The sequence below is a fragment of the Oncorhynchus clarkii genome, chromosome 27 (genome assembly GCF_045791955.1).
Source record: "Oncorhynchus clarkii lewisi isolate Uvic-CL-2024 chromosome 27, UVic_Ocla_1.0, whole genome shotgun sequence".
In the NCBI taxonomy this organism is placed as follows: Eukaryota; Metazoa; Chordata; class Actinopteri; order Salmoniformes; family Salmonidae; genus Oncorhynchus; species Oncorhynchus clarkii.
Genome location: NC_092173.1, coordinates 27,861,296 through 27,888,444, shown reverse-complemented (window position 1 = coordinate 27,888,444; position 27,149 = coordinate 27,861,296). Strand labels below are relative to the sequence as shown.

Genomic DNA, 27,149 nt, shown 5'->3' with positions numbered 1-27,149 from the left:
ATATACAGGGAGTACCAGATCAATGTGCAGCTATATACAGGGAGTACCAGATCAATGTGCAGCTATATACAGGGAGTACCAGATCAATGTGCAGCTATATACAGGGGAGTACCAGATCAATGTGCAGCTATATACAGGGGAGTACCAGATCAATGTGCAGCTATATACAGGGAGTACCAGATCAATGTGCAGCTATATACAGGGGAGTACCAGATCAATGTGCAGCTATATACAGGGAGTACCAGGTCAATGTGCAGCTATATACAGGGAGTACCAGATCAATGTGCAGCTATATACAGGGAGTACCAGATCAATGTGCAGCTATATACAGGGAGTACCAGATCAATGTGCAGCTATATACAGGGAGTACCAGTACCAGATCAATGTGCAGCTATATACAGGGAGTACCAGTACCAGATCAATGTGCAGCTATATACATGGAGTACCAGATCAATGTGCAGCTATATACAGGGAGTACCAGATCAATGTGCAGCTAAATACAGGGAGTACCAGATCAATGTGCAGCTATATACAGGGAGTACCAGATCAATGTGCAGCTATATACAGGGAGTACCAGATCAATGTGCAGCTATATACAGGGAGTACCAGATCAATGTGCAGCTATATACAGGGAGTACCAGATCAATGTGCAGCTATATACAGGGAGTACCAGATCAATGTGCAGCTAAATACAGGGAGTACCAGATCAATGTGCAGCTATATACAGGGAGTACCAGATCAATGTGCAGCTATATACAGGGAGTACCAGATCAATGTGCAGCTATATACAGGGAGTACCAGTACCATGTCTATGTGGAGCGAAATACAGGGAGTACCTGATCAATGTGGAGCTATATACAGGGAGTACCGGATCAATGTGGAGCGAAATACAGGGAGTACCGGATCAATGTGGAGCGAAATACAGGGAGTACCGGGTCAATGTGGAGCGATATACAGGGAGTACCAGATGAATGTGGAGCGATATTCAGGGAGTACCAGTACCATGTCAATGTGGAGCTATATACAGGGAGTACCAGTACCAGATCATTGTGTAGAGGAATAAGGTATTTGAGGTAGATATGTACATAAAGGCAGGGTAAAGTGACTAGACATCAGGATAGATAATTAATAGGTATTTGAGTTAGATATGTACAGTTGAAGTCAGAAGTTTACATACGCTTAGATTGGAGTCATTAAAACTTGTTTTTCAACCACTCCACACATTTTTGTTAACCAACTATAGTTTTGGCAAGTCGTTTAGGACATCTACTTTGTACATGACACAAGTAATTTTTCCAACAATTGTTTACAGACAGATTATTTCACTCATAATTCACTATCACAATTCCAGTGGGTCAGAAGTTTACATACACTAAATTGACTGTGCCTTTAAACAGCTTGGAAAATTCCAGAAAATGATGTCATGGCTTTAGAAGCTGCTAATTGACATTGTTTGAGTCAATTGGAGGTGTACCTGTGGATGTATTTCAATGCCTACCTTCAAACTCAGTGCCTTTGCTTGACATCATGGGAAAATCAAAAGAAATCAGCCAAGACCTCAGACCTCATCTGTACAAACAATAGTACACAGTATAAACACCATGGGATGAACGTACTTTGGTGCGAAAAGTGCAAATCAATCGCAGAACATCAGCAAAGGACCTTAGTGCATTCCCAGGCTTCTACAGAGCTGCAATAGATCCCTTTCATTTTTGTTGATGGTGCTGTCACTGTTGTTGATGGTGCTGTCACTATGGGGGAGATGAAGACAGTTAGAAACAATATGGCCTGTAATAAAGCTGTCCCCTCGTGTGGTCATTAGATCAGGTAGTTTTCCTGTGCACGCATTTGTGTCCCTACAGATGAGCACATTTCCCTGGGCCTGGAAATGTTCTTTCTCTTCCTCAAGGGTGGGAAAGATCTCTGAGTAATATAGTGATTCTGAGGGGGGGGGGGGTCTCCTCTGAGTAATATGGGGATTCTGAGGGGGGGGGAGGTCTCCTCTGAGTAATATGGGGATTCTGAGGGGGGATATATATATTGCGCAAAGGAACACATATTTTTCTGTCAGTACAAATAATTTTTCAGTTTTAACCTAATGTGATATTTACCCATTTTGAGGAGATCAATTGGATTTTGTAGTTTGGATTTGTACCAAATGATCAGTCCTCCAGAGTCTCTGCCTCTATTGACAGAGCTGTGTTTCTGTGATGGCACAATTACATCTCTGTAGCCTGTGGGGACAGTGAGTGACAATGTCAGCCATACACCATTTTTGTTGAACTCCAGTGCTAAACTCTTCAGTCCAAAGGTTGATGAGTTTAGGCCCTCAATGTTCCACATGCTAACTTGCAAAAAGAAAGAATAGCAGTCAGAAATATAGTAACTACTAACTAATAAGTTAAGAGTGAGAAACAGGATGACAGCTAACATTTTTTTGTGTGTGTGTATATATATATATATATATATATATATATATATATATATATATATATATATATATATATATATATATACATACATACATACATACATACATACATACATACATACATACATACATACATACATACATACATACATACATACATACATACATACATACATACATACATACATACATACATACATACATACATACATACATACATATACTGCTCAAAAAAAATAAAGGGAACACTAAAATAACACATCCTAGATCTGAATGAATAAAATATTCTTATTAAATACTTTTTTCTTTACATAGTTGAATGTGCTGACAACAATATCACACAAAAAATTATCAATGGAAATCAAATTTATCAACCCATGGAGGTGTGGATTTGGAGTCACACTCAAAATTAAAGTGGAAAACCCCACTACAGGCTGATCCAACTTTGATGTAATGTCCTTAAAACAGGTCAAAATGAGGCTCAGTAGTGTGTGTGGCCTCCACGTGCCTGTATGACATCCCTACAACACCTGGGCATGCTCCCGATGAGGTGGCGGATGGTCTCCTGAGGGATCTCCTCCCAGACCTGGACTAAAGCATCCGCCAACTCCTGGACAGTCTGTGGTGCAGGCGTTGGTGGATGGAGCGAGACATGATGTCCCAGATGTGCTCAATTGGATTCAGGTCTGGGGAACGGGCGGGCCAGTCCATAGCATCAATGCCTTCCTCTTGCAGGAACTGCTGACACTCCAGCCGCATGAGGTCTAGCATTGTCTTGCATTAGGAGGAACCCAGGGCCAACCACACCAGCATATGATCTCATCTCGGTACCTAATGGCAGTCAGGCTACCTCCTGGCGAGCACATGGAGGGCTGTGCAGCCCCCCAAAGAAATGCCACCCCACACCTTGACTGACCCACCGCCAAACCGGTCATGCTGGAGGATGTTGCAGGCAGCAGAACGTTCTCCACGGCGTCTCCAGACTGTCACGTCTGTCACATGTGCTCAGTGTGAACCTGATTTCATCTGTGAAGAGCACAGGGCGCCAGTGGCGAATTTGCCAATCTTGGTGTTCTCTGGCAAATGCCAAACGTCCTGCACGGTGTTGGGCTGTAAGCACAACCCCCACCTGTGGACTTTCGGGCCCTTATACCACCCTCACAGAGTCTGTTTCTGACCGTTTGAGCAGACACATGCACATTTGTGGCCTGCTGGAGGTCATTTTGCAGGGCTCTGGCAGTGCTCCTCCTGCTCCTCCTTGCACAAAGGTGAAGGTAGGTCCTGCTGCTGGGTTGTTGCCCTCCTACGGCCTCCTCCATGTCTCCTGATGTACTGGCCTGTCTCCTGGTAGCGCCTCCATGCTCTGGACACTACGCTGACAGACACAGCAAACCTTCTTGCCACATCTCGCATTGATGTGCCATACTGGATGAGCTGCACTACCTGAGCCACTTGTGTGGGTTGTAGTCTCATGCTACCACTAGAGTGAAAGCACCGCCAGCATTCAAAAGTGACCAAAACATCAGCCAGGAAGCATAGGAACTGAGAAGTGGTCTGTGGTCCCCACCTGCAGAACCACTCCTTTATTGGGGGTGTCTTGCTAAATGCCTATAATTTCAACCTGTTGTCTATTCCATTTGCACAACAGCATGTGAAATGTATTGTCAATCAGTGTTGCTTCCTAAGTGGACAGTTAGATTTCACAGAAGTGTGATTGACTTGGAGTTACATTGTGTTTAAGTGTTCCCTTTATTTTTTTGAGCAGTATATATACTGTATATATTCCTATTCATTGAACAAGTAAACTTTTAGTACAATAGGTGTGTGTGTGTGGGTGTGCACATGCGTCCATGTGTGCTTTAGTGCAGATGTATTGGAGGAGCTGTTTAATCTCACTCAATACCACAGGGTTCTCCTGTCCTATGACGACCTCCGAGTAGCTGCGTTAATCATGCTGTTGGGCCCTGTGGAGGGGGGGGGGGGGGTGGGGCAGGGGGGCAGGTCTGGGCCGTGGGGTTACCTCTCTGGTCTGGTAGAGGTGGTGGTCTGGTGCGGGGTAGTAGACTGGGCCCGGTCCAGTCTGGCTAAGCCGATGGAAGTGGTGATGCTCTGGTGGTAGGTCTGGTACGGGGATGAAAGTCTTTGCGGGGCAGCAGAGTGGAGATGGTGATGTGGGAGTTGAGGAACCACTCAGAGGCCCTCTCTGCTACTCTGTTGACCAGGCTGCCTACTCTCTCCTGTTTGAATAACAATGTGGCCTGGTGTGCCAAAGTCAGGCTGGGACAGGATGTGGAGTGCATCCTGTGTTTTGGGGCACCATATTTTACAGACCTTGTGGGGGAAGTGTTTATCCTCTTGGATGAATTTCCCATTTGAGTCAATGAGGATGGCCACCTCAGTGGGTTTTACCAGATTAGTGGGTTTACGGTCTGGGACTGGAGTATACAGGGCCTGTGTACATGGGAGGGGGATGTGTAAGGGGGAACTTCTCTCTGTAGTCGGTGTCCCCATGTAAGCCACTTTTTGTTGACTGGGGGTGTGGGTAAAGGGTTGTCGGTATGGGGGGGTGGTGAGGGGCTGCAGCTTCTCTCTAGGAGTTTCTACAGTCTGCTATCTGTGCTGTAGCACCCACTTGATGACAGACAACTCCTTTTCCATCTCCTCCTTTACCTGAACCAGCTCTCCTCATGGTGGCCTTTACCACCTCTGGCGCTGTGGTAAGGCTTTCTCTGAGCTCCTGGACAGAGTTCTTCATCTGGGTCCTGCACTGGTTGATCTGGTCCTGTAGAAGCTCTGTGTCTGGGCTGGTGGTGGTATAGCTGGGCGGCTGCTCCTTCAGCTCAGTAACCCATACTTCTAACAGAGCCAGCCTGTCTCAGCAGGCTGATGGTAGTGTAGCTGGGGGGCTGCTCCTTCAGCTCAGTAACCCATACCTCTAACAGAGCCAGCCTGTCTCTCAGCAGGCTGATGGTAGTGTATCTGGGGAGCTTCTCCTTCAGCTCAGTAACCCATACCTCTAACAGAGCCAGCCTGTCTCTCAGCAGGCTGATGGTAGTGTGGTCTTGGCTCTGGTGGTTGTAGGCAGGCAGGCAGGGGGGAAGATAGTCCTGCTGTTGGGGTGCCTGAGGTGAGGGGAGAGGTCGGGGTGCTGTCCTTGTCTTTTTTGCTTTCTGCCATATTCCTTATAGTGGGGAAGTCCTGCACAAAAGAGCAGAGTACAGCCTCACTGCCCTGTACCAGAACCACTGTCAATGGTCCATGTTTACCATCATAAACAGTTTTCCTGGTCCTTATTGCTGTCCTCAAAAATATGTATTTGCCTTCCTTTGCAGATGCCTTTCTTTGTGGTATAGCTGAAATGCCTGATTACAGCTGTATGCCAGGCAGTAGTGTGGTCTGTGTAAAACAACAGGTTTGTAACAGTCCTGTTTTGTGAGCAATTGGCACACAGTTTCTGGGTTCTCCTTCAGAATTCTGATTTAAAATTCATTCTTCCCCTCTCGGATTTGATTTTTGCTGTGTATTCAAAAATAAAAGGGGGGAAAGTCTCTGTCTCTGCTGCTGGCGCTGCCTCAGTGGCCATGTTGCTATGGTTACCACCAGTAAATAGTTGGAGCTAGACAGTAAGCTAGCTTACATATTTGAATTTGGCTAGCTACCACAATGAAGATTGACAGAGAGAGTGAGTTAAAAGACCAATATTTACCTCCTGTGTTGATCTTCAGTTGTACAATTTGATTACCTACACATTTTTTTGCTATATTTTGCTGATATTTAATTGTCAGTCTCGCTCTTAACTTCTTTGGGACTGGGGGGCAGTATTGAGTAGCTTGGATGAATAAGGTGCCCAGAGTAAACTGCCTGCTACTCAGGCCCAGTTGCTAATATATGCATAATATAAGTAGATTTGGATAGAAACCACTCAGAAGTTTCTAAAACTGATTGAATGATATCTGTGAGTATAACAGAACTCATATGGCAGGCAAAAACCTGAGAATAAATACAACCAGGAAGTGGGAAATCTGAGGTTTGTAGTTTTTCAAGTCATTGCCTATCAAATATCCAGTGTCTATGGGGTCATATTGCACTTCCTAAGGCTTCCACTAGATGTCAAGAGTCTTTAGAACGTTGTTTGAGGCTTCTACTGTGAAGGAGGGGGCGAATGAGAGCTGATTGAGTCATGGGTCTGGCAGGGTGCCATGAGCTTATCAATCACGCTCACGTGAGAATTAGCTGCATTCCATTTCCCTCATTTCGGCAGACAAAGGAATTTTCTGGTTGAAACATTATTGAAGATTTATGATAAAAACATCCTAAAGATTGATTCTATACTTCATTTGACATGTTTCTTTGTCTGAACTTTCGCCTGGACTTGCCCGCGCCTCGTGAGTTTGGATTGTGTACTAAACGCGCAAACAGGAGGTATTTGGACATAAATTATGGACTTTATCGAACAAAACAAACATTTATTGTGGAACTGGGATTCCTGGGAGTGCATTCTGATGAAGATCATCAAAGGTAAGTGAATATTTATGATGCTATTTCTGACTTCTGTTGACTCCACAACATGGCGGGTATCTGTTTGGCTTGTTTTGTTGTCTGAGCGCTGTACTCAGATTATTGCATGGTGTGCTTTTTCCGTAAAGTGAAGTGAAATCTGACACAGCGGTTGCATTAACCTGTAGTGACACCCCATCCCGTGAATGGGACCGTTGTCATCATCTGACACTAATTAGCATAACGCAACGGACATAAATCTTCCTAGAAAATATTCCTATTCATGAAAATCACAAGTGAAATATATTGTAACATAGCTTAGCCTTTTGTTAATCACCCTGTCATCTCAGATTTTCAAAATATGCTTTACAGCCAAGCATTTGTGTAAGTTTATCATAGCCTAGCATAGCATTATGCCTTGCTAGCAGCAGGCAACCTTGTCACGGAAATCAGAAAAGCAATCACATTAAATCGTTTACCTTTGAACTTCGGATGTTTTCACTCACGAGACTCCCAGGTAGACAGCCAGAGTTCATTTTTTCCCAAAAGATTATTTTTGTAGGCGAAATAGCTCTGTTTGTTCTTCACGTTTGGCTGAGAAATCGCCCGGAAATTGCATTCACCACAATGCGAAAAATATTCCAAATTAGCTCCATAATATTGACAAACATGGCAAGGTGTTTTTCTAATATCTATTCGATAATATATCTGTCGGGACAATTCGTTTTTCACTAGGACCGATTGGAGGAATGGCTACCTGTGTATTTTACGCGAGAATCTCTCTCGGAGCCACCATGTGACCACTTACGCAATGTGGCCGCCTACGGCTATTCTTCAACAGAAATGCGTAAAACTACGTCACAATGCTGTAGACACCTTGGCGAATACGTAGAAAGTGTAAGCTCATTGATGGTACATTCACAGCTGAATAGGGAGTCATTGGAATGTAGCGCTTTCAAAACCTGGGGCACTTCTGGATTGGATTTTTCTCAGGCTTTCGCCTGCAACATCAGTTCTGTTCTACTCACAGACAATATCTTTACAGTTTTGGAAACTGTGTTTTCTATCCAAAGCTGTCAATTATATGCATATTCTAGCATCTTTTCCTGACAAAATATCCCGTTTTAAAACGTGAACGTTTTTTTTCCAAAAATGAAAATACTGCCCCCGAACACCGAGGTTAAGGAGAAGTGGATCTAAAATTCCATGCATAACAGTTGTATCTTTTATCAATGTTTGAGTATTTCTGTAAATTGATGTGGCTCTCTGCAAAATCACTGGATGCTTTGGAACTACTGAACGTAACGCGCCAATGTAAACAGATTTTTGGATATAAATATGAACTTTATCAAACAAAAAACATACATGTATTGTGTAACATGAAGTCCTATGAGTGTCATCTGATGAAGATCATCAAAGGTTACTGATTAATTTTATCTCTTTCTGCTTTCTGTGACTAGGTACTGACCTAACATAATCGTTTGGTTTGCTTTTGTCGTAAAGCCTTTTTGAAATCGGACACTGTGGCTGGATTTACAAGTTTCTTTAAAATTGTGTAAAATACTTGTATGTTTGAGGAATTTTAATAATGGGATTTCTGTTGTTTTGAATTTGGTGCCCTGCAATTTCACTGCCTGTTGGTGAGGTGGGATGCTACCGTCCCACATATCCCAGAGAGATTAACAACCAGAAAGTTATAACAAGTCAGGAGCTGTTCTTCTGCATGACTTCTCTCCCTCAATTAATGTTATTTTTTATTTTTCTCTCTTTCCGTCATCTCTCTTTCCGTCATCTCTCTCTCTCTCCTCCATCTCTTTCTCTCGATCGCCTCCATATCTCTCCACCCGTCTCGCTCTGGTTCTCTCTCTTCCTTTCACACACGTTTCCTCCCCCCCTGTCTGATGGTATTGAGTGTGTTAGTGTTCCACTGTATGCCAGCTGGGTGTCGTGGTCACGTGCTAATTAAGACACAAACTGTCCACTTCTCCTAGCTGCACATCTCAGAAGGGATGCAGATAAGTGTGTGTTGAATATGGTGAATCCTTAACGTTGATGTGTGCTAGGTCTGCACAATTAATCACATTTTTATCTAAATTGCGATATTGATGTGCAATATCCACAGCACACACACAAAGACCCACCCCCTTTCACTCCAGCAGACAGCACAGTTCAGTTAGTCTTGGAGCATTACCTAGATAATAATGTTGTGCAGCTCTAATGTGTGCCTGGGTAGGTATGTGGACACATCTGTGTATCACAACTAATTTTTCATAGAGGGGACACTATCTCTAGACGTTCCTGCATCCCTGTACTTCTCTGTCCATATCAGTGCTTGTCCATGTGTCAAGGGTATTTTAAGTGAACAAAGTTTTATATAGTTAACCAAACTTTTCCCACCCTCCGTATCTCCCTCCCTATTGGCCGATGGGATTCGGGCGGGGTGCTGATAAGGAGCGTGGTTGGCTGGCTGCTGTGGGGCACTTCCTTAATTCTATTAGCCTGTTGTTGCTGCTGTTGTCGCAGGGCTGGTATTGGGTGTTGTTTGTTGTGTTCCCTGCGTCTCTTTCCAGCCGGAAATAATTTAAAGCCATTTAGTGCGTCTCTCCCCTGAGAACTGCTCTGTGTAATTAGCATAACTCATTTAGCAGAAATATTTCCTCTTTCCCCTAAATTTGGCACACGGGTGTTTTAGCTGACAGGGAGCGGGATACTGAATTATGATGTAGCGGAAGAGCTGTCCGCTTGTTAAGTGTGTGCGTGTGTCCTCTGTGTGTGAGAAAAGCGTGTAAAGGGATGTGTGAAAATCTGTGTGTGCGTTTTCACTGTGTCCAACACACTCCTCTTCATCTTTCTGAATGTGTGTTTAAAGGGCCGTGAAAGGGCTGTTGGCTACAGCTTTATCAGTAAATGGCTCCAGTTTTTCAGAGCGCTCCTCTGGGTCAGTATGTTCTACTAGTGATGGGACTGACTACTGGGTTTAGACTAGAGGACAGGGCTGAGTGGCTTAGACACACACCACACACACACACACACACACACACACACACACACAGGCTATATTTTTGAGTAAGACTTGAAGGCCAGGCTCTGTTATTAACATGCAGTCAGTCTAAGTGTACATTTTGTGAAGGTTACTCTAATTACTTCTCAAATTACATGTAATGTGTGAATGAGCACTCACTGACATTGTATTTATAGATCTGCCAGCTTTGTGTGCACTTGAGTCAAGTGTGTGTTTGCAGAGCGAGGGTGTTTTAAGGTGATGGTCGGCCATTGCACAGTTATGTCATCTAATCATGATGTGTCTTTTGGCTGGCTGCCGTGTCCCCTCCCTCTCTCAATATTTGATAGTGGACATTATTTTTTTGCTAATGTCAGCAAAGTGACATCAGTCATTGGGAAATGATTGGTAGCAAAGTGACATCAGTCATTGGGAAATGATTGGTAGCAAAGTGACATCAGTCATTGGCAAATGATTGGTATGCGAGAGAGGAGGGGAGAGACATGGGGAGTGCCAGCGATGCACTGCCACTAATGAGAGAGGGATTAAAGAGACCAAAGGAGAGAGTGAAAGAAAGGGAGCGCAGGCAGGTTGAGCTTTTAACATAATGACTCCAGCAGGGAGGGAGAGAAAGAAAGAGAGGAGTGGATAGTGAGCAAGAGGGACTGAGAGAAGGGGAGGGGGGGGGGGGTGTGTAAGATTGAAAAGTAAGACATTGGGGGTGACAAATTATGTGTAATTAGAGCTAAAACAAATGGAAAGTGTGGAGAGAAAGTTGCACAAACTGTAGGGGAAAGAAGAGCTACACCTATATATACAAAAGTATGTGGATGCCCCTTCAAATAAGACGATTCGGCTATTTCAGCCACACCCGTTGCATAAAATCAAGAACACGGCCATGTGATCTCCATAGACAAACATTGTCAGTAGAATGGCCTTACTGAAGAGCTCAGTGACTTTCAACGTGGCACCGTCATAGGATGCGTCCTTTCCAACAAGTCAGTTTGTCAAATTTCTGTGCTGCTAGAGCTGCCCCGGTCAACTGAAAGTTTTGTTATTGTAAAGTGGAAACTTCTAGGAGCAACAACGGCCTCTAGGAGCAACAACGGCTCAGCCGTGAAGTGGTAAGCCACACAAGCTCACAGAACGGAAACGCTGAGTACTGAAGCGCATAAAGTCGTCTGTCCTCAGTTGCAACACTCACTACTGAGTTCCAGACTGCCTCTGGAAGCAACGTCAGCACAAGAACTGTTCATCGGGAGCTTCATGAAATGGGTTTCCATGGCCGAGCAGCCTCACACAAGCTTAAGATCACTATGCACAATGCCAAGCATCGGCTGGAGTGGTGTAAAGCTCACTGTGTTCTCTGGAGTGATGAATCACGCTTCACCATCTGGCAATCCGACGGATGAATCTGGGTTTGACAGAGGTTTGGGGAACGCTACCTGCCCCAATGTATTGTCCCAACTGTAAAGTTTGGTATAATGGTCTGGGGCTGTTTTCCATGGTTCGAGTCAGGCCCCTTAGTTCCAGTGAAGGGAAATCTTATCAATGCTCCTATGCACCAAGCGAAGTCCATACAGAAATGGTTTGTCGAGATCGGTGTGAAAGAACTTGACTGGCCTGCACAGAGTCCAGACCTCAGGCCCATAGCGCACCTTTGGTAATAATTGAAACGCCGACTGCAAGCCAGGCCTAATCACCCAACATCAGTTCCGACCTCACTATTGTTCTTGTGGCTGACCTTGAAGCAAGTCCCTGCAGCAATATTCCAACATCTAGTGGAAAGCCTTCCCAGAAGAGTGGAGGCTGTTATAGCAGTAAAGGGGGACCAACTCCATATTAATGCCCATGATTTTGGAATGAGATGTTCAACAAGCAGGTGTCCACATACTTTTGATCATGTAGTGTACTTCACTCTTCTCTGGTGATTGAGAGAGTGGTACAGTCATTACACTCCTCTCCTTTTCTAATCTTCTCTCTCTCCCATCACGTTTTAGCTGGAGCTACTTATCAATTAGCGCTCGGGTGCATTCCACTCTGTTAATGAAGTCTTTTAGCGTAGCCTAGCTCTCCCAGCTGGGCCCAGGCCTGTTCATTTGGATGGTAATTATAGTAGCTAGCCTTTAATAGCTGTTTATCTGCTGAAGATGTTATTGCAGGAGATTGGGGTCGCTACGTGATCAATGACCCTACCTTTGTTTGCACCTGCATGGGGAGCTCAGGTGTGGCACACACATGCATCAAACACACGCAAATGCATACATCAGACACGCTCACACTCATTGACACACACACATACAGTGCATTCGGAAAGTGATCAGACACCTCGACTTTTCCCACGATTTGTTACATTACAGCCTTATTCTAAAATGGATGGAATATTTTTTTCATCATCAATCTACACACAATACCCCATAATGACAAATCAAAAACACTTTTTTTTTTGCAAATGTAATAAAAATGGGAGGGGTGGAAATATTTGAGGTATGTCTTAACATGATCCAAAGTGCTAATTTCAGACAGCGCTGATAGGGATGTTTAAGATTAACCAAAAGCTGGTTTTGGCGGTAACCCAGTTGGTTATTTTATGAATTTTGACCGTGGAAACGCAGCCTATCCAGCCACGACGCACACTGCCCATATGAGCATGGAGCAAGACCAGCCTAAGGTGCTTTTGGTGCCTGTATTCTTTGTATTTAGAAACAAACTATTTTTTTCCCATTTTGTTTTTGATTTGGCATAGCCTCCCCTCTCAATGAAGGCTTTTTTGTCCTGCCCAATGCAATCACAAAGTAGTCTAAAGGGTTTGGCTCCTAAGATCGCTTGGAAATAAATCTTAATCACCAACGTTTTATTAAAATATAAAGTTTGAGAGGAGTAAAACGGTGAACTGAAATCCCCTTTTTACCAATGCATTGCAGGCACGCCCACATTATTTTGACCATGTAGGTCCTGTTTTGGACGTGTGTAAAAACCTGTCCATGATGTACGTGCACATGCCCATCATGTGAATCCCGGTGAACCTCGTATTTTAGAAGTTATTTGTAACCTGTAACAATTGCTTGTGTTCGGTTTCATACACTGCATTACCAAAAGTGTGTGGACAACTGCTCCTCAAACGTCTCATTCCAAAATCATGGGCATTAATATGGAGTTGGTCCCCCTTTGCTGCTATAACAGCCTCCACTCTTCTGGGAAGGCTTTCCGCTAGATGTTGGAACATTTCTGCATGGTCCTTCCATTCAGCCACAAGGGCATTAGTGAGGTCGGAACTGATGTTGGGTGATTAGACCTGGCTCACGGTCACCTTCCAATTCATCCCAAAGGTCTTCGCTGGGTTGAGGTCTGGGCTCTGCAGGCCAGTCAAGTTCTTCCACACCAATCTCAACAAATAATTTCCGTATGGACTTCACTTTGTTCACGGGAGCATTGTCATGCTGCAACAGGAAAGGGCCTTCACCAAACTGTTGCCACAAAGTTGGAAGCACAGAATCGTCTAGAATGTCATTTGTATGCTATAGCATTAAGTTTCCCTTCACTGGAACTAAGGGGCCTAGCCCGAACCATGAAAAACAGCCCCAGACCAGTATTCCTCCTCCACCAAACTTTACAGTTGGCACTATACATTGGGGCAGGTAGCGTTCCCCTGGCATCCTCCAAGCCCAGATTTGTCAGTTGGACTGTCATACGGTGAAGGGTGGTTCATCTCTACAGAGAATGCGTTTCCACTGCTCCAGAGTCCAATGGTGGCAAGCTTTACACCGCTCCAGCCGACGCTTGACATTGTGCATGGTGAACTTAGGCTTGCATTTGGCTGCTCGAACATGGGAACTCATTTCATGAAGCTCCCAATGAACAGTTCTTGTGCTGACCTTGCTTCCAAAGGCAGTTTGGAACTCAGTAGTGAGTGTTGCAACCGAGGACAGATTATTTTTACGTGCTTTAGCACTCAGCGGTCCCATTCTGTGAGCTTGTGTGGCCTACCACTTCTCAGCTGAGCCGTTGTTGCTTCTAGATGTTTCCACTTCACAATAACATCACTTACAGTTGACCGGTGCAGCTCTAGCAGGGCAGAAATGTAACGAACTGACTTGTTGGAAAGGTGGCATCCTATGACAGTGACACATTGTAAGTCACTGAGCGCTTCAGTAAGACCATTCTACTGTCAATGTTTGTCTATGGAGATTGCATGGCTGTGTGCTCGATTTTATACACCTGTCAGCAACCGGTGTGGCTGGAATAGCTGAGTCCACATATTTATTTACTTAACCTTTATTTAACTAGGCAAGTCAGTTAAGAACATTCTTATTTACAATGACAGCCTACCCTGGCCAAACCCTAACCCGGACGACGCTGGGCCAATTGTGCGCCGACCTATGGGACTCCCAGCCGCGACCGGTTGTGATACAGCCTGGAATCGAACCAGGGTCTGTAGTGACGCCTCTAGCACTGAGCTGTGCCACTCGGGAGGGGTGTCCACATACTTTTGTATATAAAAATAGTGTTTTTTTCAAAACACAAGCCCTCCTTTAGGCCTACTACTGTATAACGAAGGCTGGTTTAACATCAGTGTGTTTTATCCTGCCGATTTTATGACATTACATTTGTACATTTATTGTTGTAAAAAAAGGGGGATTTGTTGTAATATAATTAAAAGAAAAACAAGCAATCTTATTAGAGTAGTTTTCCGGGTTTTATTGTGACTACGTCTGTGGCGTACATGCAATGCAACTTCTGGAGATGTGTGAATGTGATCTGATCTGTAAGATGGTTCTGATTATGTTCATAAAACACAGGCCTATTTGGGAGCAGTACAACGGTGTGGACTTTCTCCCTTAATCTTTATATTGGATCTTTGTCCAGCTACTGTGAAATGTTTGGATGTGTGTAAACCCTCCATAGTCTGCGTTGTTTTTAATATTCAATGCCCACGGGGAGAAATGATGGTGCCTGTAAGTGTGATGGCCTATTTAAAACGAGTTGTTTTGATTATTTATGTTTTTAGACCTTATCAATAATTAAATTAATCTTCCTCATTGATGTTTGGCATGTCCATGCTCAGCCGTAATGTAATTTATAGTAGGTCTAGCCCCTATGTCCTTGTGAATGCTATTGAATCCATGAAATTCATTAGAACAATGTGGAATGCAAATTGTTCAAGTTCATGCATTTAGCATAGATGGGTCTACATTTTATTTCATTTCTATAAGCTATTTAACAAACTATAACAGACTAACTTTGGAATTGAGTTGATTCTAAGGCAATACATAAAAGACCATAAATACACAACTTGAAGCAACCAAACGTTTCACAATGGAGGATGTGCTGATTGCCCAGTGAGGGGCCAAGCCTCAACACACCCACTACTTGTTTATTCATCAAAACCCAGCCTTTTCACTACAACGCCAGCAAGTGCACTGATAATTGGGATAGTGAAAATGGAAAATAATATTCCTGACAAACCCTTGAACCTATAGCACTATGGCCTGCGCTTAGATTTACCATTGCTTACGGTTTGTTAAATTAGAGCCCTCAATGTTTTCTTGGAAAGCTGTGAGTGTTATTATATGATACAATATCAGTACTTGTTGCATTTACAACTTGTCTAAGTCCTATCATCAACTGATTTGAAACAGTTTGTCTGTGGATTGACTGCATTGTTTTAGTGGAATGTTGGAATATTGGCAGTCCTCTAAAACTGTCTGGCTAACAAACATAAAGTGCAGATTGTATCAAATAATTAATTTGAAGAATTTATCTTATCACACCACTGGAAATCTATGGTTGACAAACTCCCTAACTAAAAGTTTATTGGTCACATACACACAGTTCAGCAAGTGTTATAGCGGTACAGCAAAATGCTTATGTTACTAGCTCCTAACAATGCAGTCAAATGTCAAACAGCTAGATTTTTTTTTTTAAATGCAATCGATACATATTTACACAAGCTAAACTAAGAATGATGTGAACAGCAGTGGATACTCTGAGTGTAGAAAACATTATGAGCACCTTCCTAATATTGAGTTGAACCCCTTTTGCCAGAACAGCCTTAATTCATTGGGGCATGGACTCTACGGTCGAAAGCGTTCCACTGGGATGCTGGACCATGTTGACTCCAATGCTTCCCACAGTTGTCAAGTTGGCTGGATGTCCTTTGGGTGGTGGACCATTCTTGATACACGGGAAACTGTTGAGTGTGAAAAACCCAGCAACAGTGCAGTTCTTGACACACTCAAACCGGTGCACCTGGCACCTACTATCATACCCCTACTATCAAAGGCACTTCAATATTTTGACTTGCCCAATCACCTTCTGAATGGCACACCTACACAGTCCATGTCTCAAGGCTTAAAAATCCTTATTTAACCTGTGTCCTCCCCTTCACCTACACTGATTTGAAGTGGATTTAACAAGTGGCATCAATAAGGGATCATAGCTTTCACTTGGATTCTCCTTGTCAATTTGCCATGGAAAGGGCAGGTGTGGCTAAGGTTTTATACACTCTGTGTTTATTAGTGAGCTATGTCAAGAATCCAGTATATAAATAAATATGTGGTGTGTAGGTTCCTGTCCATTCTAGTATTCTAATTATATGCTCACAAACACATTAACTACAGTGCCTTGCGAAAGTATTCGGCCCCCTTGAACTTTGCGACCTTTTGCCACATTTCAGGCTTCAAAGATAAAGATATAAAACTGTATTTTTTGTGAAGAATCAACAACAAGTGGGACACAATCATGAAGTGGAACGACATTTATTGGATATTTCAAACTTCTTTAACAAATCAAAAACTTAAAAATTGGGCGTGCAAAATTATTCAGCCCCTTTACTTTCAGTGCAGCAAACTCTCTCCAGAAGTTCAGTGAGGATCTCTGAATGATCCAATGTTGACCTAAATGACTAATGATGATAAATACAATCCACATATGTGTAATCAAGTCTCCGTATAAATGCACCTGCACTGTGATAGTCTCAGAGGTTCGTTAAAAGCGCAGAGAGCATCATGAAGAACAAGGAACACACCAGGCAGGTCCGAGATACTGTTGTGAAGAAGTTTAAAGCCGGATTTGGATACAAAAAGATTTCCCAAGCTTTAAACATCCCAAGGAGCACTGTGCAAGCGATAATATTGAAATGGAAGGAGTATCAGACCACTGCAAATCTACCAAGACCTGGCCGTCCCTCTAAACTTTCAGCTCATACAAGGAGAAGACTGATCAGAGATGCAGCCAAGAGGCCCATGATCACTCTGGATGAACTGCAGAGATCTACAGCTGAGGTGGGAGACTCTGTCCATAGGACAACAATCAGTCGTATATTGCACAAATCTGGCCTTTATGGAAGAGTGGCAAGAAGAAAGCCATTTCTTAAAGATATCCATAAAAAGTGTCGTTTAAAGTTTGCCACAAGCCACCTGGGAGACACACCAAACATGTGGAAGAAGGTGCTCTGGTCAGATGAAACCAAAATTGAACTTTTTGGCAACAATGCAAAACGTTATGTTTGGCGTAAAAGCAACACAGCTGAACACACCATCCCCACTGTCAAACATGGTGGTGGCAGCATCATGGTTTGGGCCTGCTTTTCTTCAGCAGGGACAGGGAAGACGGTTAAAATTGATGGGAAGATGGATGGAGCCAAATACAGGACCATTCTGGAAGAAAACCTGATGGAGTCTGCAAAAGACCTGAGACTGGGACGGAGATTTGTCTTCCAACAAGACAATGATCCAAAACATAAAGCAAAATCTACAATGGAATGGTTCAAAAATAAACATATCCAGGTGTTAGAATGGCCAAGTCAAAGTCCAGACCTGAATCCAATCGAGAATCTGTGGAAAGAACTGAAACTGCTGTTCACAAATGCTCTCCATCCAACCTCACTGAGCTCGAGCTGTTTTGCAAGGAGGAATGGGAAAAAATTTCAGTCTCTCGATGTGCAAAACTGATAGAGACATACCCCAAGCGACTTACAGCTGTAATCGCAGCAAAAGGTGGCGCTACAAAGTATTAACTTAAGGGGGCTGAATAATTTTGCACGCCCAATTTTTCAGTTTTTGATTTGTTAAAAAAGTTTGAAATATCCAATAAATGTCGTTCCACTTCATGATTGTGTCCCACTTGTTGTTGATTCTTCACAAAAAAATACATATATCTTTATGTTTGAAGCCTGAAATGTGTCAAAAGGTCGCAAAGTTCAAGGGGGCCGAATACTTTCGCAAGGCACTGTAACACACACTAATTTACTCTCTCCCAAACGCACACAATGCATGTACACTACACACTGAACTGTACACCTTTCTATAGATGCAGTTAGTCTAAGACTGAATGAGTTTGTGCACAAAAACACAACGGATAATTAACCCAATCACTTTCTATACACTGACTCAACTCCAGTTGTTTATCATGCTTAGAGCTTTACGTTCACTTAGATTGCTCGTGTGTGAGTGAGCGAGAGAGAGCGTTAGAGAGTGAGTGAGAGCGAGGGAGTGGGGAAAGCGAGAGAGAGAAAAAAGAGCATTTGCTTCTCTAAAAGCACATGCATTTGCAAAGGTGTGTGTGTAAACCCTCTCCCCTCTCCCTCCAGGCCCACCTTCCGTTACTTCACCTGGCACACCTGTGTGCTGGGCATCGTGGGCTGTGCTATCATGATGTTCCTGATCAACGCTATCTACGCCTCAGCCTCCATCGCCTTCATGCTGCTTCTACTGCTGCTCATCCACTACCTCAGCCCTACCAGCAGCTGGGGCTATATCAGCCAGGCTCTCATCTTCCACCAGGTACACACACACGTTCTACATCCACTACCTCAGCTACATCAGTCTGCAGAACATTGACATGACATCATCCGGTAGGGTTGGGCGGTTTTCACATTGTTATACTGTCCTTCTGTCCTTCTCTCATCTCAGAATTTATGCTATTACCAGTTTCGTATACAAGGGGGCAAAAATCCCATTGGGCGTCTACCAGAATGCTAACAAAATTAGCACAAATAATAACTAATTTCCATGGAAGCTGCTAGCTAAGTATGTTAACGAGCACAAATGAAAATAAATGAATTGCAAAGACAGGCACTCTAGCTCACAAAATTATACATACAGTGCATTCGGAAAGTATTCAGACCCCTTGACTTTTTCCACATTCTGTTACATTACAGCCTTATTCTAAAATGGATTCAATTGATTTTTTTCTCCAAATCAAAAACAGGTTTTTAGAAATGTATGCAAATGTGTTGTATTTTAGAATATATATATATATATATATATATATATTCTATTTTCAGGTCTCTACAGAGATGTTTGATTGGGTTCAAGTCCGGGCTCTAGCTGGGCCACTCAAGGACATTCAGAGACTTATACAGAAGCCACTCCTGCGTTGTCTTGGCTGTGTGATTAGGGTCGTTGTCCTGTGGAAGGTTAACCTTCACCCCAGTCTGAGGTCCTGAGTGCTCTGGAGTAGGTTTTCATCAAGGATCTCTCTGTACTTTGCTCTGTTGATCTTTCCCTCGATCCTGACTAGTCTCCAAGTCCCTGCCGCTGAAAAACATCCCCACAGCATTATGCTGCCACCACCATGCTTCACCGTAAGGATGGTGCCAGGTTTCCTCCAGACGTGACACTTGGCATTCAGGCCAGAGTTCAGTCTTGGTTTCATCAGACCAGAGAATCTTGTTTCTCATGGTCTAAGTCCTTTATGTTCCTTATAGCAAACTCTAAGCGGGCTGTCGTGTGCATTTTTACTGAGGAGTTGCTTCCTCAGGGGCCACTCTACCATAAAGGCCTGAAGAGATGGCCGTCCTTCTGGAAGGTTCTCCCATCTCAACAGAGGAACTCTGTCAGAGTGACCATCGGGTTCTTGGTCAACTCTCTGATCAAGGCCCTTCTCCCCCAATTGCTCAGTTTGGCCAGGCGGCCAGCTCTAGGAAGAGTCTTGGTAGTTCCAAACTTCTTCCATTTAAGAATGATGGAGGCCACTGTGTTCTTAGGGACCTTCAATACTACTGAACTGTTTTGGTACCCTTCCCCAGATCTCTGCCTCGACACAAGCCTGTCTCAGAGCTCTACAAACAATTCCTTCGACCTCATGGCTTGGTTTTTGCTCTGACATGCACTGTCAACTGTGGGACCAAATATAGACAGGTGTCTCTTTCCAAATCATGTCCAATCGATTGAATTTACCACAGGTGGACATCAAGTTGTAGAAACATATCAAGGATGATCAATGGAAACAGAGTGCACCTGAGCTCAATTTTGAGTCTCATAGCAAGTGTCTGAATACTTTATGTAAATAAGGTATTTCTGTTTTGTATTTTTAATACATTTGCAAACATTTCTAAAAACCTGTTTTTGCTTTGTCATTATGTGGTACTGTGTGCAGATTGAGGATTTTTTATTTAATCCATTTTAGAATATGGCTTTAACAAAATGTGGAAAAGGGGAATGTCTGAATACTTACCGAATGCACTGGAGGTAGAATGTCATTTTTGGTGAGTTTGGACATTTCCAAGCGAATGTGAATGAGAGACATTGTGCAAAGGACCAAATATTTTTTGCATTGGTAGCTGTACAGAACTCATCCAAAGGGCACAATATGATGCCCTGTCACCTTATTAATTCAGCCTTTTACTAAAATAAGTAGCTAGTTAAACTTAGCGGTTGCATTAATGCAGAATTCTGTTTTTCACGCAATAAATAAAAACTAATCTTGCTGCGTTTTGTAAACGCAGATATAAAATGTTTCTTGTTGTAATTTCTGTTCGGCATCAGACAAATTTTGTGCTTCAGTTGCACGTCTCCATTCGGATGAGAATTCTCTAACAGGCATTCTGTCAGCAGACTCCGCTCTGACTGGTGTGTAGCTACTTTTCTCTGGTACTTTTCTCAGTGTAGCCAGCCTGCTTTTCTCCAGTAAAATTCAATATTAACTTTAAAACATTAGGGAATGTAGCTGTTGCTGGTTCCAGTATGGGCCCGACAGAGATGTTCCCTTCGAGTTCTTAGGAAAGTATGAAGTATTTTTTTGTGTGTTATTTCTTACATTGTTACCCCAGGAAATCTTAAGTCTTATTACATACAGCTGGGAAGAACTATTGGATATAAGAGCAATGTCAACTTCTCAACATTGCGACCGGGAATATGACTTTCCCGAAGCGGATCCTCTGTTCGGACCACCACCCAGGACAATGGAGCGAATTCCAGTAGGCGATCCAAAAGAATGACGCCGCAGACGAAGTCGTCACCTGGCCAAGCTCCGTAGACGTGCACACCACTCCCGAGTATACTACTAGCCAATGTCCAGTCTCTTGACAGCAAGGTAGACAAAATTCGAGCAAGGGTTGCCTTGCAGAGAGACATCAGAGATTGTAACATGTCCGTTTCACGGAAACATGGCTCTCTCTGGATATGTTGTCGGAATCGGTTCAGCCACCTACCAAGAGAATTCTCTTAAGTTATAGTTATAACAGCTGTGTACATTCCCCCTCAAGCAGACACCAAGATGGCCATCAAGGAACTTCACTAGACTAAATGCAAACTGGAAACCATACATCCTGAGACTGCATTTGTTGTAACTGGGGATTTTAACAAACCTAAATTCTTCCAGCATATTGATTGCGCTACGCGCTAGCGCAGCACACTTCGCCACTGCTGATCGTGGACTTCAGGAAACCGCATAGGGAGCACCCCCCTATCCACATCGAAGGGACAGCAATGGAGACGGTGACAAAAAAATTTCAACGACAAACTGAAATGGTCCACCCACACAGACAGTGTGGTGAAGAAGGTGCAAGAGCGCTTCTTCAACCTCAGGAGGCTGAAGAAATTTGTCTTGTCACCCAAAACCCTGACAAATTTTTACAGATGCACAATCGAGAGCATCCTGTCGGGATGTATCACAGCCTGGTACGGCAACTGCACCTCCCTCAACCGCAAGGCTGTCCAGAGGGTGGTGCAGTCTGCATAATGCATCACTGGTGGCAAACTACCTGCCCTCCATGACACCTACAGCACCCAATGTCACAGGAAGGCCAAAAAGATCATCCAAGGACATTAACCACCCGAGCCACTGCCTGTTTACACCGCTACCATCCAGAAGGCGAGGTCAGTACAGGTGCATCAAAGCTGGGACGGAGAGACTGAAAAACAGCTTATATCTCAAGGCCAACAGACTGCTAAACATCAATCACCAACTCTGAAACGCTGCTGCCTACATTGAGACCCAATCACTGGACACTTTAATAAATGGATCACTAGTCACTTTAAACAATGCACTTAAAATAATACAGCTTTAATAATGTTTGCATATCTTGCATTACTCATATCACATGTATGTACTGTATTTTATACCATCTATTGCTCCTTCGCTATCGCTCATCCATATACTTACATGTACATATTCTCATTCACCCCTTTAGATGTGTGTGTGTATTAGGTAGTTGTTGGGGAATTGTTGGATTACTTGTTAGATATTACTGCGCTGTCGGAACTAGAAGCACAAGCATTTCACTACACTTGCAATAACATCTGCTAACCATGTGTAGAGTTGAAGTCGGAAGTTTACATACACTTAGGTTGGAGTCATTAAAACTCGTTTTTCAACCACTCCACAAATTTCTTGTTAACAAACTATAGTTTTGTCAAGTCGTTTAGGATATCTACTTTGTACATGACACAAGTAATTTTTCCAACAATTGTTTACAGACAGATTATTTCACTTATAATTCACTGTATCACTATTCCAGTGGGTCAGAAGTTTACAAGTTTGCAAGCCGAAGAACACCATCCCAACCGTGAAGCACGGGGGTGGCAGCATCATGTTGTGGGGGTGCTTTGCTGCTGGAGGGACTGGTGCACTTCACAAAATAGATGGCATCATGAGAATGGAAAATTGTGGCTATTTTGAAGCAACATCTCAAGTCATCTGCCAGGAAGTTAAAGCTTGCTCGCAAATGGGTCTTCCTAATGGACAATGACCCCAAGCATACTTCCAAAGTTGTGGCAAAATGGCTTAAGGATATCAAAGTCAAGGTATTGGAGTGGCCATCACAAAGCTCTGACCTCAATCCTGTCGCACATTTGTGGGCAGAACTGAAAAGGCGTGTGCCTGATTCAGTTACACCAGCTCTGTCAGGAGGAATTGGACCAAATTCACCCAACTTATTGTGGGACGCTTGTGGAAGGCTACCAGAAACATTTGACCCAAGTTAAACAATTTATAGGCAATGCAACCAAATACTAATTGAGTGTATGTAAACTTCTGACCCACTGGGAATGTGATGAAGGAAATTAAAGCTGAAATATATCATTCTCTCTATTATTATTCTGACATTTCACATTCTTAAAATAAAGTAGTGATCCTAACTGACCTAAGACAGAGAATTTTTACTAGGATTAAATGTCAGGAATTGTGAAAAAATGTAGTTTAAATGTATTTAGCTAAGGTGTATGTAAACTTCCGACTTCAACTGTATGTGACAAATCAAATTTGATATGATAAACATTGTTCTTGCAAAAAAGACCTTGCTTTTTCATTGTAAGCTCATTTACTTGTGTGTTTCCAAGCAAAATAGCATTGCACTTTGGTTGTCATCTGATGAAAATGAAGCTATTTTCTGGCTCAACTGTTCTGGGGAATTATGCTAAGCTTCACAACGTAAAATAATGTGACGGGTGAAATAAAGAACACAATCAGCTTCATCTCTTAACTTATTGCAGGTATTTACTTAAAGTAGCTGCAAATATAAAAATGTATGGAAACACTTCAAACGAATAGTTTCAATGGTATTGGCAGTATTGAAAAACCATTCTTTGGCTATTTCCAAATACCCCGGGAATATGGTATATACAATATATCGCCCAAGCCTATCATCCCGAAGTATTTGTATATTTGTCCTCTATTCTACAAGCCTTTTGCTCTAGTGTTGCCAGGAGGGACTGTTGCCAAGGGGACGGTTGCCTGGGCAGTGAAGTGCCAGGAGCCTGTCAAAAGCTAGGCTGCTCCAGGAGCATTATTACAGCCACTTAACTTATTGAGCCTTTCTCCAATGCTTCCTCTCCCCATCCCCAGGGAGAGAGGGAAACACGAGGAACGCGGAGACACTTAGTTTAAACTAACTTGTGTGTGTGTGTGGAGGGATTACGAGGGTGCATGTTTTGGCATGGATCGGTGACATTGAGGAAAGACCGAAGAAGATTGGATTCATGTGATACAGGCAAGGAGATATAAGCTGATAGTCTTGAGGGATGGGGATAGTATTGAAGGAGTGATTGACATGAAAGAAAAAGACATGAGTTTCTTATGGGGCGGATAGAAAATAATGTCGAAGTTAAGAAAAGATGCAAATGCAATGACACGGGGATAGGGTGGTGAGAGAGAGAGGGGAGGGATTAAGAAAATGTGATCTATCAGAAGACTGTGATGGAGATGGATCACAAGAGAGGGTGATGGGAGAGGGACGGAGTGAGGGACAGCTGGAGCGGTAGATGAGTGGAGGAGGCAGAAGCACGTTGACTCCAGGAACTCTCTCGGTTTGGCAAAAACGTTGATAAACATTCATCATTATAATCATTATGTGTTTAGCATTCTCATCATTAGCCGTATGTACACACACAAACGTACTCTCACAGAAACATACATACACACGCATTCACACACAAATTATTCACATGGGGTTTTGGTAATCGGTAAACCATGTATCAGTGTTTTATTTTTTAAATACTTTTGTTAGATCAGTAATTAGAGAGATCGGATACTAAGTGAAACCTAGAATCGACTACACGTCTTACACATATGCAGTCATGCCCCTTCAGTGATCACGCCATGGAAGTCGTGCCCCCTTCAGTGATCACGCCATGGAAGTCGTGCCCCCTTCAGTGATCACGCCATGGAAGTCGTGCCCCCTTCAGTGATCACGCCATGGAAGTCGTGCCCCCTTCAGTGATCACGCCATGGAAGTCATGCCCCTTCAGTGATCACGCCATGGAAGTCATGCCCCTTCAGTGATCACGCCATGGAAGTCATGCCCCTTCAGTGATCACGCCATGGAAGTCATGCCCCTTCAGTGATCACGCCATGGAAGTCGTGCACCCTTCAGTGATCACGCCATGGAAGTCATGCCCCATTCAGTGATCACGCCATGGAAGTCATGCCCCATTCAGTGATCACGCCATGGAAGTCATGCCCCATCCAGTGATCACGCCATGGAAGTCGTGCCCCATTCAGTGATCACGCCATGGAAGTCGTGCCCCCTTCAGTGATCACGCCATGGAAGTCGTGCCCCCTTCAGTAATCACGCCATGGAAGTCGTGCCCCCTTCAGTGATCACGCCATGGAAGTCGTGCCCCCTTCAGTGATCACGCCATGGAAGTCGTGCCCCCTTCAGTGATCACGCCATGGAAGTCGTGCCCCCTTCAGTGATCACGCCATGGAAGTCGTGCCCCCTTCAGTGATCACGCCATGGAAGTCGTGCCCCCTTCAGTGATCACGCCATGGAAGTCATGCCCCTTCAGTGATCACGCCATGGAAGTCATGCCCCATTCAGTGATCACGCCATGGAAGTCATGCCCCTTCAGTGATCACGCCATGGAAGTCATGCCCCTTCAGTGATCACGCCATGGACGTCATGCCCCTTCAGTGATCACGCCATGGACGTCATGCCCCTTCAGTGATCACGCCATGGACGTCATGCCCCTTCAGTGATCACGCCATGGAAGTCGTGCCCCCTTCAGTGATCACGCCATGGAAGTCGTGCCCCCTTCAGTGATCACGCCATGGAAGTCGTGCCCCCTTCAGTGATCACGCCATGGAAGTCGTGCCCCCTTCAGTGATCACGCCATGGAGGGGTGGAAGGAACATAATGTTTTCAGAGATTTTTAATAGGCCCATTGTCTTGAATATCTGTAGATTGGTGGCCATTTGGACCTAGTAATTATTTCTATGGTTGGCTATGTAACAGGAATTTAATATAGGATAGGCAGGTTTATGTTCCAGACGTGGAATGTTTCAACATTGGTCTTGTAGATATAATTACAGCTCTATGTGATTTTATGTGATGAGAATATGACGGGAGGTCGCAGTACTGCCATTCCATAATGCCAACTGTCTCTTCATGACCACCACACACCCCTCCTACACACTCCCTGGTCTGCAGTCTCTGCCACAGTATCATGTCTTAATGGGATTCTGATTCTGGATCCAATTTGTTTCTGCAGTGGTGGAATCCTTCTGATTAGACCACAGACAGACCCACACGCTCACTCTGCAGACAAGGGGCGTTGTGTGGGATGTGCATAGGAACACATGTAAGAAGAAAGTAAAGGAAGGGTTTTATGCAGTGAGAGTGGCCAACTTAAGCCATGTACACCATGGTTTCTAGTTGCCAGTAGTAACCGGATTTGTTTGTGATTTGTTGTTATACCATACATATACATAATGTACAGTCGTGGCCAAAAGTTTTGAGAATGATACAAATATTCATTTTCACAAAGTTTGCTGCTTCGGTGTCTTTAGATATTTTTGTCAGATACTATAGAATACTGAAGTATAATTACAAGCATTTCATAAGTGTCAAAGGCTTTTATTGATAATTACATGAAGTTGATGCAAAGAGTCAATATTTGCAGTGTTGACCCTTCTTGTTCAAGACCTCTGCAATCCGCCCTGGCATGCTGTCAATTAACTTCTGGGCCACATCCTGACTGATGGCAGCCCATTCTTGCATAATCAATGCTTGGAGTTTGTCAGAATTTGTGGGTTTTTGTTTGTCCACCCGCCTCTTAAGGATTGACCACAAGTTCTCAATGGGATTAAGGTCTGGGGAGTATCCTGGCCATGGACCCAAAATATTGATGTTTTGTTCTCCGAGCCACTTAGTTATCACTTTTGCCTTATGGCAAGGTGCTCCATCATGCTGGAAAAGGCATTGTTCGTCACCAAACTGTTCCTGGATGGTTGGGAGAAGTTGGTCTCGGAGGATGTGTTGGTACCCTTCTTTATTCATGGCTGTGTTCTTAGGCAAAATTGCGAGTGAGCCCACTCCCTTGGCTGAGAAGCAGTCCCACACATGAATGGTCTCAGGATGCTTTACTGTTGGCATGACACAGGGCTGATGGTAGCTCTCACCTGGTCTTCTCCGGACAAGCTTTTTTCCAGATTCCCCAAACAATCGGATTCATCAGAGAACATTACTTTACCTCAGTCCTCAGCAGTCCAATCACTGTA

At 43.7% G+C, this 27,149-nt stretch overlaps 1 protein-coding gene across 1 annotated transcript in view; it reads left to right on the top strand.

Annotated features, from left to right (window-relative positions):
- Nucleotides 1-27,149, top strand: part of LOC139386279 (solute carrier family 12 member 9-like) — a 58,937-nt gene that overhangs the window by 28,214 nt on the left and 3,574 nt on the right. The window contains exon 10 of the mRNA XM_071131776.1: nt 18,520-18,712. Coding sequence (XP_070987877.1) covers nt 18,520-18,712 — 193 coding nt within the window. The remainder of the gene's footprint in view (nt 1-18,519; nt 18,713-27,149) is intronic.